Genomic DNA, 16084 nt, shown 5'->3' with positions numbered 1-16084 from the left:
CACAATTAACTAGTTTCTTTGGCTTTAAATAAATAGTATAAGAATTTACCAACTTTTACTTACAAAGTATCCTTTTAGATACGAATTACTGATTCTGTTAAAATCAAATCAAATTAGATTCCAAGTTATTTCAAGTTTGGATGAACATATATGGAGCAAACATTATAAAGAAGAAGAAGTGGGCTACTAACCTTGAGAGTGTAGGGCCAGGCATTTACTAGCTAAATGCAGAGGGTTCAAGTGCAACACTTAATTAACAATTTGCTGTGCTCGAAAAGAAATATCTCAAATATGTAAAGCAAAAGCAAACAGATAATATTAAAAAAAAAGTTAGATAATTAGCAATCCCCTACTCATCCCTTAGATTTTACATTAGCTTAAACAAACACAAAAAGTCTTTTTCCATTAGTGTGCATCTGGATCCCACACAAAACTATAGTTACAATGACCACACATAACTGAATTAAAGCCAGATACCGGAAAAGTAACATTAACCTCATTATTCTACCTCCATGCTGAAGCAACAATCAAGCTTTTGTCTTCCCAACCAAAATGAAGTACACCTAAATCCTCTTTCAGCTTGTACCTGTCACAATACTCCCTGATAAGCTTCCGAATCATATCAATCACATTTGGACTCATTGGACAAGAACTGAAGCCAGCCATCATCATCCTTGCCCTCCACTTTCCTGCAACCTCGTATCGCTCTATTCTTTCCTCTCCCTCACATGCAACAATGTTCACTATATCCCGCGCCAGGCACTGCCTTTCAACATTCATCCTGTCCTGACTCTCCCTTGGAAGTGTCGCATCCAGAGACTCAAAGACAGCAGAGTAGTAACTATAGGCTTCCACGAACCTTGGGAAAAAAGGTGATGTGTTTGTGTTCACATCTTGCTCAACAACAGTAACAAGTTTTGGATTCAAGCTCTTAACCATCCGCAGAAGCTGGTCTCGCTGATTTATGGTTGAAACACTCTCATCGGGCATGTGGTGGAGTTGAAATGCAAAGTTCACTATAAGTGCTTCGCCTGGCCGGCAATCCAGCATAGATGGAGTAACAAGTGATGTCCTTGAGGCAACCGCTTGAAACTCAAATGGCACACCAAGAGCTTCTGCTAGCTTCTCAAGTCTTAGCCCAACAATTGCAAGACCTCCATTAAGGCGTTGTACTGACTCAGGGTCATCAACACCAGTTAACCTCAAGTGAGGTGGCTTACCAGGCCGCTTAGCAATTGTTTGAATCAGTGTAATATATTGACTACCTTGATTTATGTCAAAATCTATTATATGTACTCTCTTTTCATCTTTAAATGCCTCTATAATTGCACCATTTGCTGCCATAAATCCAAATTTAAAACAAGGGCACACCTCAAAGAGGATTTGCATGGCTGCAAGCCTATCAGAAGAAGGGGGCTCTTTGCATCTTAAAGCTTTATAAAGATATTTTCCAGATTCAGCCATGCGAGCTGCAAGACCTTCAACCATGTAGGCCGCAATTCTCTGAGGAGGATCTCCTTGAATTGAGACCATCTGGCGAAGATCATTTATTATGGCTGAAGCTTCTTTGATGTTGCCTTCTGAGAGTACAGCAGCACACTCAATAAGCATTTGCTTAGGAGATCGAGATGAAACATGTGATACATCTTTGTTGCTGCTGGTGCTACTGAGATTAGAATCTGAGGATGATGATTCCTTGGGTGAGTCATGGAGCGATTCTGTCCTGATAGGATCAGACCATTCACCATCTATTTCCATGCTTATACCAGTGCCAAACATGTCATCATCTTCATCAACATCGTTATCAGCAAGCAGAGCTCTCTCCAGTTCTTGAAGCTTCAGTTTCATCTTATCTGTATCAGAGTCTAATGTTTCTGGGCTTTGGATTTCCAAGTAATCTGATAAAAAATATTGGATTGATAGATATCAGGGCACCAAATTAAAAATTAGAAAAGTTTAATGGTTTTTGACCAATTGTGGAGAAAACTGAACTACCTCGTAGCTGATAAGAAGAGACATCTTTTGGGCGAATGGAACTTCCTGAAATGCCAGAACTAGATGGATGTATAAGCTCTTCCGTAGGAGAGTCAAGGAAGTACTTCTCATAGCTCTCATTGCTGTAAGAATCAGTAATGTATACGGGCCTATGCTTATCAGAGCCAAATATTTGAGCAGACAAACCAGAACTGTCACTGCCCCGTAGTGAATAGAGCTTGGTATTTCCATATGCTGCAGTAGCTGGTTCTGCAGACCTTACTAAAGACATGGTTTCAACTCTCTGGATGGTGGTGTTATAAAATGAATCCTGTGTAACAAATTGTAAATAGAAGTTAAACAGTTGTTTATCTCAGATTCTTAGTGGTAAGAACCTAATACGCACACTGGTGTAAGACATGAAATGAAAGAATGCCTCTTAAAGAAAAACTGGTTATGAACTTAAATACCTTATGAGTAACAGGAGATAATCTTAATATGAACTAGCTGACTAACCATGGGCACTTGGGCAGTAAGGTAAGACAGGCTAGCTGGAGAAAAGCTGGTCTATGTAAGAAATGGACCACATCACCTATTACTTTTTAAAAGAAAAAAAGAAGGCGCCTTGCAGCTATAGTTTACTGTTTATCTCTGATCATCCTATAGTTGAAGTTCGATCCAGAAGATCACATGTGGGGATGGTGAAAGGTAAAGCAATATGGTCCAACCAATTATGTCGGAACCATTCTGCTTTTCCCAGTTATCAAGCATAGACACTGGTCAAGAAAAGCAGAAGTCAGGGAAGGTGAAAGAGCCCAGAAATTCAACTTATTTTGGTGGTTTTCTTTTTCTTTCTAATTATATCTAACAATGTAATTTCTGCATTCAAGTACCAGAAACATCTTAACAAAGATGCCATAGACTGAGATAACTAATTAATAGAAAATTTTTCCCACGATTTGGTATCATCATTAACATATAAATAACAGAGAAGGTAGATAACCTACAGTACACAATTAGCAGTGCTTCAGTAGAGATCCCTTAGCAAAGAACACTTTCTTCCGTACAATCATATATCCCAAGAGGAACATAACCAAAAATGAAATTAGCAAACAAGTCTACCAAATAGTTGCTCACAGGGACCAGATTCCAGGTTTCGAGAAAATCTGATTTTGAAGGAAAAGGAAAAGACTGTTTCTCATCGTAGTAGGCAAGATGAGAACAATAGGCAACATACAGGAGACAGCCAAACATTCAATTTTGAGATTATGATCCTCGTAATTGAACAATTGAAAACAAGTTACTCGTATCGTTGCAAGGCTTAAACATCATCTAAAAGTGAAAAAGAAGAAAAAGAAAATGAAACGAAGATCAAAACTACAATGCTTTCCCCTGTACCTGATACATGAGAAAGACCTCAAGAGGAAACAGCAAAGATCATAATTTCTACGGTCAAATCCTGCAATTGAGCAGATATCCGGAGATAAAGATGAGCCTCAGAATTGTGTTTGAAGGGAGAAGAAAACAAGGGCTTTGACCTTGTATTCCAGTAATTAAATACCAACCCAAAAGCAAATATACCTCCTTTATTGTTATAAACTTTATATTAAAGAAGAAAACTTTAGATTACGGGTTAGGTATGATTGAAAAGCAACAAACCACATAACAAACCCCAACAAAGAAGTAGAAACAAAACCAAACTTGTAAGAAAAAGAATAAACAAATAAGCAATAAATAAATAAATAAAACAGACAACACCCAGATAAGGAAATAATTATAATATACTTTATTTGGTAGGTTGCAAGGATTTTTAGCTACCATGTAGAAGAATCTGAACAGATCAATATTCCATGACCCCAGTTGCAATAACAAAACGACCAGACAGACAAATGAAAATCCAATCTTCTGGAATCTAAAGTAAAAGCATGGAAAAAAGAAAGGAAAAGAAAAGTAGTGGGAAACTCACCTCAAACGTTTTTTCTTTCTGAAGACAGAAACTCCCTCAGTTTATCACAAGACTTTTCTTTCTCTCAGCAGTTTCTCGCTTTCTTTCTTTTGCGTTTGTCTTAGTCTGCATGTTTATACCAACTTGTCTGACCGGGAGAAGCTGTTTGACAGAATTATGTCATGCTCTCCTCCTAGGTGTGGTCCAGTAGCACCATCCTTGGTTCTCAAATCATTCAATCCTCACCGCGTAATAAATTTCAAATATCTACACTGTCTTCTTGAATTATAAAAGAAAACCCCATCATATTAAAACCTTTTTATATGTTAGAATTGAATTACATTGACTTCAGTTTCTGCAAATTAAACCTTCACATCTTATTCCAAGTCAATTTCTTAATATTCATCTCATCCTATATATATCCAATAGACCAAATTGCACTCTTTTATTCTACTATGTCTTTATTCCAATAGTTTTTGAATATAGACAAGGATTAAAATTTTTAAAACTTTTTCATTTTATGTAAAATTTTTAAATATATTTCATAAATTCTCTTAATGACTTCCAAAATTATTTTTTATTTAATAATTAATACAAATAAAGAATAACAAAATAATTTCATATGCCTGATTCAATTTTAAATTTTTTTTTATTTTTTTTCAATTTATATTATTATCTTTATTTTTATTTTTTATATATTTATATTATTATATATTATATATNTTTTTCGTAAATTTCTACAAACTATTAATCATATTCTTTTTTTAAAGGTAAAAACCCCTTACCCTATAAATTTTAATCAAAATTACACAAAAATTCATTAGTTTTCAAAATAGACACTCCATTCTAAAAAAAAATTTTTACTAGACGTGTAAGTCCAGCCGTTAGTTAACCGTTAATATTTCTGTCAACTTGCTGATAAAAGTAAAAAAATAATTTTACCCTTGATTAATTTTTATAATTACTATTATATAAATTTTTTTATTATTATTAATTAAAAACAAGGCTCCCATCACGAAGCTTTCTTGGAAAGCTCGATTTGGGGCTCCCTAAAAGGAGCACCAGTGCTCCCATGGGGAGCACTGGCCGGTCTTCGCCTTTCTTGGTGAGCTAGGGAGCCCGATCGGTGCTCCCTATTTTTTTATTTTTTAAAATATAATTATAATTTTTATTTTAATAAAGATAGAAAAGATATTTTAGTTTTTTTATAATTTTTATTTAGTGTGTTTGTATTCTTAAAATGGAGTGTTCATTTTGAAAATGAATGAACTCCGCGTAATTTCGATCAAAACTTAAGAAATAATGGTACTTTACTCTTTTTTTTATTATTATATCATATGTGATTTTATTTTCTACTTATTATGTGTTTTCTTTTTTCTATTATGTGAATTTTATTTTCTATGATTTTAATTTTTAAAAATTAATAAATTATTTTATAATTCTCAAATATAAATTGCAATACTACACCGTTATTTAGAATTTCATCAATATATCATTTTTTATTTAGAATAACCAATACATTTTGATATGTATGCTGCAAACTTTAAGTGACAAGAATACACATACAAATTGACAAAACGAAATGATTGTATTTCTTTCAATACAAATTTATGTATTACATATATTTTTAATGACCCTCAAAATAATTTTTTATTTAATAATTATTTTTATTTCTCAAACCGTTTAATGAAATTAAAATCATTATAGTTAGCATATTACTTGTTAAACCCATCAAATAAATTCTAACTTAATATGTTAAGCTTATTATTTTTTTAAAAAAAAAGTGAATCTACTAACTCAAACTTACTAAATTTTAATATAAATCTAAGTTAATAATAATATGTTATATCTTAATAATCTAACTCAATAACCTATCATAACATATTATATCTCAATAGCTCAACCCAATAACCTAATATATTAATTAACAATTTAAAAGGTAAATAAAAAATAAAAAGAGAACTTCCTCTTAAACTTACCCATTTCATATAAAACACACAAAATAATAAAATCAATTTGTTTGAATCTGAAAATTATTTTTTCTTCTACTCTTGAGCGTAAAAAGTAAAAGAGACTTCTTTCATAATTCTATTTAATCATATATATATATATATATGACATCATCATTATATTCTATGTACATTTTTTGTATATTCAATGTTTGATAAATTTTACTTAATCATTTAAATAAAGAGGAATTAAATTATATATAAAATTTTCTTTGACCAATAAATGTTTTATCCTATTTGACTCTTTTAAAAATGTTCTAACTCCGTTTCTGAATATAGATAGCATTTTTCATAAAATTTTTGCATCATTTTGACATTGTCAATGATGTTAGCTTTGCTCTTTTCTCAAACAAGTGAATGGAGCTGTTGCATAATCATCATGCTTTATTGCCTATTATGATAGCGTCAAAAGGTATCTTATTTTGTTGTTTTGTTAATAGGTTTTTGTTATTATAAACTATTAAAATAAAATTCGTAAGCGTTTTCTAAGCCTTTTGCTAATCAAACCAACCCTCTTTCGCCGTGTAAGCTTTGATTTTTTCTTTTTTGTCAAAACGCGTGCATGGACAAAAAGACGGATAAGTCCTCCAGAAATTGCTTACATCTTGGTGGCCGAAACACGTACAAGTTCAGAAGACGAGAATGGGTCAACGCTGAAATAGTGAATTCTTTTCCCTCTCTATTTCACTCGAGAAAGAAAAAAAGCCTGATTTACCAAGAAATTTTGGTGGTTTTCTTGTAGTCTTTCATCAGACTTATAGTATCACACATACCCATCGTTCTTTTCTTCCTTTTTTTTTTTTTCTATTTTTAATGAAAAATATGATTTATACACTGGAGAAATACATTTGTATTTGGGTAGGGTTAATTTCCTTTTTCTTGCTTGTATAGTCAAATTAACCTTTTGAAGAATGCAATGGGAAATGAATCAAAACAAAGTTGTCAGCAATCATAAGATAAGAATTAGTGGGAATTAGGCATTGAAAATGCTGCAAAGACCCAACTTTTCTTTTGATTTATTAATATTGTGTCCTAATCACCTCTTTCCTTATCTTATCCGGACCAAAGCCATTGGACTCTAGTCTAACAAATACACTAACAAATTTCTACCATCATGGAAAATTGAATACTCCATTAGCTAGCTTCCAGCTCAGAAGGGGATAAGAATAATTCCTCTAATTCAATTCAATTTAGAGTAGTGTCCTAGCAACTTGGCGTTTAGTATTTTGGGAATTAGAAATTATTAGGGTAACCATAAAAAGAATCTCATGAAGTTTAAATTTAAAATATTTTAAGCACATAAATTTCATTTAGTATAAAAATTTTTTTTTCCCACTAATCAATTTTGTTGTTCCTATCTTTGATTTGTTCAAATTGATTTATGACATTTTTCATCATTTTACTTATATTAATTGATTTGGTATAATGTTTGAAAAAACTTTTGATTATGTATCAAATAAATTCTTATTACTGATGATTAATTAATTATAATTAGTTAAAATATCACTTATCATTTTCTATCCACGTGACATTGATGTAGAGAGCAAAAACTGTTCCTGGTTATGTAATCATATCACATCAATATACCATATCATCATTTATTATAATTTATCAGCATGTCACATTAACTGTCACGTGGTATAAAATGATAAAAGTCATTTTAATTAAGTTAATCATTAGTCATAAAAGTTTATTTAGTTCAAAATAAAAATTTATTTGACGTAAAATAAAAATATAAAAATTTGATTGAATGTTATAAAAAATAATAATTTATTTAAATTTTCTTAAATAACTTAATAAATTTTTTAAATATTATGTCAATTGGTTTTAGGTGAGATTATATGATTCAACAAAATTGAAATTTAAAAACTGGTGATTATATTTTGTGAAATGAAATGATGTCATCCTAATTAATTTACTGTTACAAAATTAATGGCTTGAAGAAGGAAATAATGTTGAAGTAATCTAGGGCACTGACTATTAACTTATTTGACCAAAAACCTTGGAGTGATTAATGGGCAAATAAGAAGTAGTTGTGGTTGAGTGATTAGTGGGCTAGTTTCATCAAACTTATTAATACGAAAGGGAACTTTATTACTAATACCAATTAATTAGTTTTAAGACGATCAATCACTTGTGGTAATTAAGGCTCATGTCTATGAATATCAATTTAGGCATGGCAACATTTTTTGTATACATGGAGCAGGGAAGGGGTATAAACAGGGCAGAGGATATTTGTTCCTCTCTTACTGCTTCTTTTTTCGTTTGACAAAATTCGAAAACCGTACGTTAAAGGGTGTTTTGACTCCAAATTCATAAAATTCTTTTCTTTTTTGTTTCCTCTCTAAGAACATAGTATTATTTTGCCAAACTCCGTCCTTAATTGGCATAAGCTATCAAAAAATTATAGTATAATTTTTGTTTTTCTTTTTTGTAAAATATAGGTTGCACAGCTTTCTTACGGCTGTCTCTTTTTTTTTGTTTTTGAGTCCAACAAATAGGACCAATGCTATTGACGATTTAAAAGGCATAATTTTGTTATGAATTCATAATTGATCATGTCAATTACAAATAGGATAGAAGATTTTCTCGAATCCTTACTTGACTTTGGAAAATGGTGCAAGAAAATACCCTTGAAGAATGATTTAATGCTAGTTGCTCTTCGAATCAAAAATAAAATATAAAAAGTAAAATATCCCTACTTGTCTAAGTTTTACTTGAAATTTCACGTGACTCTATTAGATTTTTAAATTAACACTCCGCTTCAAAAATGAAAACACCATTAACAGAAATTAAAAAAAAAAGCTAAAATACCTTTTTTTCTTTATTAATTTTAAAAATTATTGTTATATTTTAAAAAAAATAAAAAAAAGAAAGCACTAATCAATGCTCCCCGAGCCCAAGGGAGGGGACCTCCAGTGCTTCTTGGGGAGTTTTTTTTTTAATTAATAAAATTATATAATAGTAATTTTAAAAATTAATCAATGGTAAAATTATCTTTTTACCCTTACCATGTTATCAATTTGATGGAAACACTAACTATTGACTAACAATTGTACTTAAATGTTCAGCGAAAAATTTTTTTTGGACAAAGTATCCATTTTGAAAACTAATGGATCTTCGTATAATTTTGATCAAAACTTAGAGGGGTAAGGGTATTTTACTCAAAAAAAAAAAAACAAAAATGCTACTCACTTTTCATATTCAAAATTTGAATGTAAATATCATAAATTTCAATGCCTCACTTCATCTAACCTTTCAAAGGAAAAAAAATAAAAAGAGAGAGAGAAATGAAAAATCAAAAGTATATTATATTTGAGATGAGTTAAGTTACTAATAAACTATTCAGACTCAATTTAATGATAATAAAAACTTGGACTCATTCACAATCACATGTAATTCAGTTGTCTCCTGTTTCCTAGATGGCTATATCCTACATGTACATGTACATACCTATTTTTTTAAATAGTAACAATAATAATAAATATAAATAGAATTAATCTAAAAATATAAAAAAATTTAAGAAAATTAAAAAATATAAAAAATCCAAAAGTCAAATATGGAAAAAATAAAAAAATTATAAAATTATAAAAAAATAGAAAAACCATAAAAAAAAGATAAAAATGGAGATTGGCCATTAGGTCAGTTTTAGAAACAACCAAAACTAGTTGTTGCTCATGAGTCTAGGCCTTCGAGCTCAACCCCAATTGACACCATTAGACCAAGCCAAGATTCATCCATAAATATCCTTAAAAAAAAAAACCTTAAAAAGAAATATCATGACATCATTACCCTTTCTTAAAAAGGCTAAAATAATGAAGTGTGTAATGCCACCACTTATAAGTCACCCAAGACTCTCCTACCTTTTCAATATGGGATTTTTGAAAGCACCTTGCCTATTTCTTTCTTGAAAAGCTAGGCGTGACATCCTCACCCACTTTTTCCGACGACACCTTCATCGCCATTGGCCATCTTGCCTACCTCCATTTTGAGGTGCTTGACATGGAATCAGGTCAAAGTCGAGTTTGCTCTGATACAACTTGTCACGAGGTCATTACCTTTTCTCAAATGTAAGAGTGAGCACGGTTTTGGTTTAGTCAGTTCTCAATTCGGTTTTTACCATAATTGACCAAAAAAATTTACTCTCTAATCAACTAAACCGAATCGAGCAAGAGGTCAATTTTATCCAACCAAAATCAACCTTGGTTTGGTCAATTTGTTCCTACTAGGCCTAAATTGTTTTAAGCTGGCTAATAGTTGAGTTTAGGCTTGGAATATTTTATGTATGGTTTTTCTTGTGTATGGCTTGGGTTTTTTTATGTAACCTTTTGTAAATGACTACTTTAAGTTCATTTATTTCTAAAGATATATGTAGCTCTTTGAGTTAATTTATTTCTTTTAAATGGCTAATAATATTAATCTCCATACAATAAATAAACATTAATCTTCATACAATAAATAAACATTAGTTTCAAAAGTTCTGTAAGTTTAAGCTAATTAATTAAATATGATCATAAAGAAATTAACATTAATCTTCATATAATAAATAAACAAAGAAGAGATATCCGTCATGTTTTTTCTTTTGGATTAAAAGTTACACATCTTAAAGTTCCACAACATAAATTACTAAATTTCAAAAGATAGACCTCTAACTCCAATTCAATGGTTTTGTAGAATATGTCCCTAAAAATGTTAAAAGTAAATATATAATTAGTGTAAATTATTGTGGTAAGATAACCTAAATAAATTATAAATGTAGTGTAAATATGCATAATACCTAATGATAACATTACTTGAAAAATGCAAATAGCCAATAAAAATAACATGTTAATTCGACTTAGGCTTAAACTCAGCTATTGTCTCCTATGCAATTTTTCAAATCTAAAAAAAAAAATAACAAATATGGTAAATTGATCTTTAAACATATGCAATATTTAACAAATCTAATAAATTAAATTACAAATAAAACTATAACATAATTACAGAAATCAAGTTTATCAAGCTCGTCTAAATCATCTTCAATCAAATTTGAATCACCACATACCAATCCACGTAACTAATCTTGAGCACAAATAAGTGCTTGCATGACCTTAAGAGTCAAAGAACTCTTATATGCATTAAGTACACGTCCACTGATACTAAAAGCGAATTTTGAAACAACTGTTGGTATGGGAACCGCTAATACATCACAAGCAATAACATCAAGTATAAGAAACCTAAACTGATTGAGTTTCCACCACATGAAAACATAAAACTCATCATCATTGAAACCCTCATCATCCACCGACTCAAATAAATATTTCTCTAATTCCGTTTTCAGCTCCTTTGACCAAGTGTTTAATCGGTGCTTCTAGAACCTATCCAATTTTTTCTTCATATGTTTTGTGTCTTTACCAGTCAAAGTTAAAGCAACACTATCACTACAACCACCATCAGTGCTTTGTCCCATAGATGTTGGACACTCTTGACCACTTTCATTAACATGAAATGGAGGTTGTAACATATTTTTATAACAACAAAACAACTCATCCATTATTTTTCTCACCAAAAAAAAAATCATCGAAACTTGTGTAGGAGGATACATTTATATCAAAGTGAATTCAACATAAGAAAGCTTTTTCCTCAGCTCAAGCATAACGGCAATGAACAATACCAAATTCATTTTGTCCACATTTCCTCAATAATTGTCAAATTTCTATTTCATCTCAATTGCCATAGATTGTCAATCAACATCATTACCATTTTGCCATTCAATCAAAGTGGTAAACACATTAGAAATGGAATCAAGAAAAGAATTAGTGATTATGTAAGATGTACTTGAAACACTCAAGGTCAAATTATAAAATTCTCTTAAGAAACAAGAAATCCTTCTAACATGTGCTTAATCTCTATCATCACACACCACATCTCCCAACCTCATTAGCTCAGGTATGTAGCTATTATCTCATAACTTAAATGATGTAAAAACCCTTTGAAATTTCAAAGTTATATCCAACATCACAAAAGTAGAATTCATGTATTGCTCACATCCAAACACAGTAAACACTTACTCTCAACTCTCGCATTAGCAACGTACTCCTTAAACTTGGCTAATCTAATAAGCGATTGTCCAACATATCTCACTACCCCTTTAACATGAGCAATTGAGGTATTGATATCATTCAATCCATCAAACACCACAAGATTAACAATATGAGTAATGCATCTCACATGAAAAAAATCTACCTTTTAAAATACTAGTTCCGGCAACATTAAATTTTTTTCTTTAAATGTCCTATTGCGACATCATTTGAACTAGCATTATCAATAGCGATAGAAAAAATCTTTTAGATCCCTTAATCATGCAAACATTTACTAATTGCCTTCTTAATGACCCCACCTTTGTGACTAAGGAAAAAGTTCAAAAATCCTTTTCTATAACTTCCAATCATTATCAATAAAATAGGTAGTTAGACACATATAATTTATTCTTTGTTCTGAAATCCATGTGTCAGTGGTAAGACAAATTCTACTAGGGCATGAACTTAACAATCTTCTCATTCGAGTTTTTTCATCAATATAAACCTTATAACAATCCCTATCAATGGTCCATCATGACAATGCACGAAATCTATGACATGCTTTGTTTATGTGTTTCCTATATCCTTGATTTTCCACAAATCTAAAAGGTAATTAATCTAAAATGATTATTTCGGCTAAGCACCTCTTAATTGCCTTTTGATCAAACTTCCAACTAACCAACCCATCTCCCCTCGAAGCAAACACTAATTCCATTTGCTTGTTCTCCTCACTAGCATGGACCAATTTCAAATTTTGAAAAACTTTAATATGATTATTCAATAAAGATGTTCCATTTATTTTTTGCCTCAAAATACAATTCTTTACCATAATGAATACATTTAGTCTTGTTACTACTTTTCTTATCAACAAATTTGGTGAAGTGATCCCACACAACCAATGTAGACTTAGGTCGTTCCATTTGCTTTTGTACTTTGCTTACAACTTCACATGCTTTATTGGCTTTAGTAAAAGTAGCTCTAACATGAGGTGTAGATGGTGTTGGTGTTGGTGTTTCACTAATTGCCAAATTTGTTTCCTCATTAGTTGACATCTACAACGAAAAATAATACCCAAATATTAATTCCAATCATCGATTCTAGCATATTCCCAATCAATTTAATTGAATATCCCAGTGTTAATTCTAAACATTAATTTCCAAACATTAAACTCTTTGAAATGTTCAATGTCAAGTAAGTTCTTGTGTCAAGCCAAAATGATTGAAGTAAAAACATAAGGTCTAGATATTTTTAGCTACTACATTAGTAATGAGAACTATGGTTGAGCAAAAAATAAAAAAATTCCCAAACATTAAAAACCAAACATATCATTAGGTGATAAAAATTAACTTGCTATCGAGAATGATTGCAAGTTGTAGCAGAGATTAGAGGAAGCAGTGGTTGTTGCCTAGAGTGGTGCCGACAACAGCGAGTGGTGCCAGTCAAGTGGTGACAAGCAAGGGAGATGTTGATTAGGAGAGTTAGATTTTAGGGAAGGGGGAAGGAAATTTGAATTTGGGGAATTTATTGAGGGAAGGGGTTAGCCGACTGAAAGGAATGAATTGAGGAGGGTTTAATGAAGGGCACAACGGGTATTTCCTTAAACCCTAAAATTAAAAAAATATATATAGTGTTGATCGGTTGTTTAGTCAATTCAAGTGGGAAGGAGTCCTCTCTAATGACCGAACTGATCTGTCAATGAGATTGATAGGTGAAATCGTTAGTTGTAATGACAACCGATGAATTGGACCTTCAGTTACGACAACAGATGATTTCGATCAATTGCTTGGTAGCAACCGATTGATGCACAAGGCTACCCAAAAGAATAACCTAATGGGATGTGCAACGCCATTACTTATAAGTCACCTAGGACTCCCTTATCTTTCCGATGTGAAATTTTTGAAAGCACCCTACCTACTTCTTTCCTGAACTATTATATGTGACAGAAAAGCAACAAAAAAATAATAAATAGATAATAAAGTATGTTTCAAAAAGTAAAAATAAGAATAATATAAAAAAATAGGTTGAAAAGGAAAAAAAGTAAAAAAAATACTAAATAAATATGTTTTTTAAAAGAAATATAAATGATTGAAAAACATAAGATAAAAAACAATTGGAATAAAAAAGAAATCAATAACATTAATAATAATAACACCAAAGGAATATATTTTGGAAATTAAGAATAATATTTTTAAAAAAGAAAACAAGACTAATATCCACATTTCAAAAATAAAATAAATAAAAGTGATAAAACATAAAAAAAATAAATTTTGCTTCATCATCATCATTCATTTTTTATTATAATGCATTCATTTGAGATATTAATTCTTGCAAGCAAATGAAAATCTCGGATGATGATATTTTCTCAAAAAAAAATGCAGAGACAATTTTTTTGGTAAATTCTCTAGGAGAGGAAATATTTCTAAATTCCACCAAAATGTTGAGAGAATTTTGAAAGTTGTACAACACAAAGATTTTCATTTTCTATTTAATAAAATTAAAAAATTACATCATTCATTTCATGTTTGCATCATGTGCATCAAAAATGTTCATTTGGCTAATAATGAAAATCCTTGATGATGAGATTTTTCAAGAAAATTCTTAAGGTGAGAAAATATTTTTAAATTTCACTAGAGTATTGGGAGAATTTAGAAGTGTTTCCAACATAACAAAATTTTTTTAATGAATATGCAATTTTATTTGCTAAATGCCAATGTGAAATCGAGTAGGACATTATGATCACATGAAGATAAAAATAATGAAAATAAAAACCAATCCCAATTCTAAAACCATCCAACATAAAAATAATAAAATAATAAAAAAAAATTAAAAATGAAAAGTATAAAATTTAAATTCAAGACCATTTTCTATAAAGTACTAAATGAATTCAACGATGGAGTCTCTTCAAGAAAATAAGCATATTTCCTTAAATACTCTTGAGGTGAGGAAAGTTTTTTTTTAAATCCCACTTAAGTGTTGGGAAGGGTTAGGAAAAATCTCTAATATTTAATAATGGATAATAAAAAGAGAAAAGAAAATTTGAAAGAAAAAGAAAAAATCAAAAAATAAATAGTAAATGAAATATATAAAAAAATGAAATCAAAGATTGCTAATTAAAGCTAAAATAGAATAACCATAATTAATTGGTAGATTGAAACCTATAACTTTCAATGAACTTAAGTCAATATTAAGATTTTATTAGAAAAGATAGATTTAATGAGATACAACAATTATATTTTAAAAAAATTAATGATGACTCAGTTTTTATGTCAAGCTGTCAAATTTTCGGATCAGCACGTTGCATTACTACAATGATGCAAAAATACATATTTTCCCATGAGAAATAATTTTTCTCTTCATATTTTAACATGCTATTAATGTTAAGGTCTAGAGCTCGAACAAATCTTAATATTCTCACTTCCCCCTTCAAAAATTTCTTCGGTAAGTGCCTTGCGGAATGGCTTAATTTTTGTAATTTTTTTAAATTTATACCCTTTTTTTTTTTACACTTGAGTCCACAAAACAAGGTGATCATTTCATGTCAACTTAAATTTTAGATATTTAAAATTATAAAAACTCTTAAATATTAACAAACAGATTAATTTAAAATTGAAGATATTTTCGTAATTTTATTGAGTAAAATTAGCAATATAACCTTCTATGAGAACATAAGTTACTTATAGGATGCTAATTGAAAAAAATATATTCACAAGATGCTAATCGAGAAAAAGGAGATCACAAAATGTCATGTGAAAAATGTTAAAACTTACATGGAGTTTACCCTTTCAATAAATATATATTGAAAATTTATAAAAATATTTTTTCTATAAAATTATAATTAAGCATGATTTATAAATAAACAAAGGTCAAATTTGAAAATTTTGACTGAAAAAAATTAAACTCAGAAAAGAATTATGAGAAGGAATATAATTTCGTGGAGGTTTCTCGTTTGCTTTTTCTCCAATTTTGGTTTGCCCTTCACTTTATAAAGGTTAACTAGTGGGCGAATGTTTGAAAGAAATTAAAGAGTCAACGGTATGTATATGTGGTTGGAGTTGGAGTTATTGGGTGAAACCAATTAATAAGAGTTGCTTGACTTA

At 30.3% G+C, this 16084-nt stretch overlaps 1 protein-coding gene across 1 annotated transcript; it reads right to left on the bottom strand.

Annotated features, from left to right (window-relative positions):
- On the bottom strand, positions 263-4191 carry LOC18592497 (scarecrow-like protein 1). The gene is made up of 4 exons (XM_007019277.2): positions 3941-4191; positions 3373-3433; positions 1996-2305; positions 263-1898 (listed from the first exon to the last, which is right to left on the bottom strand). The coding sequence occupies exons 2-4, from the start codon at positions 3379-3381 to the stop codon at positions 505-507; spliced, it is 1713 nt and encodes a 570-aa protein (XP_007019339.2). The 5' UTR covers positions 3382-3433; positions 3941-4191; the 3' UTR covers positions 263-504.

The sequence above is a fragment of the Theobroma cacao genome, chromosome 8 (genome assembly GCF_000208745.1).
Source record: "Theobroma cacao cultivar B97-61/B2 chromosome 8, Criollo_cocoa_genome_V2, whole genome shotgun sequence".
NCBI lineage: Eukaryota > Viridiplantae > Streptophyta > Magnoliopsida > Malvales > Malvaceae > Theobroma > Theobroma cacao.
The sequence above is the reverse complement of the archived record's forward strand: the minus strand, read 5'-3'. Positions and strand labels throughout refer to the sequence as shown.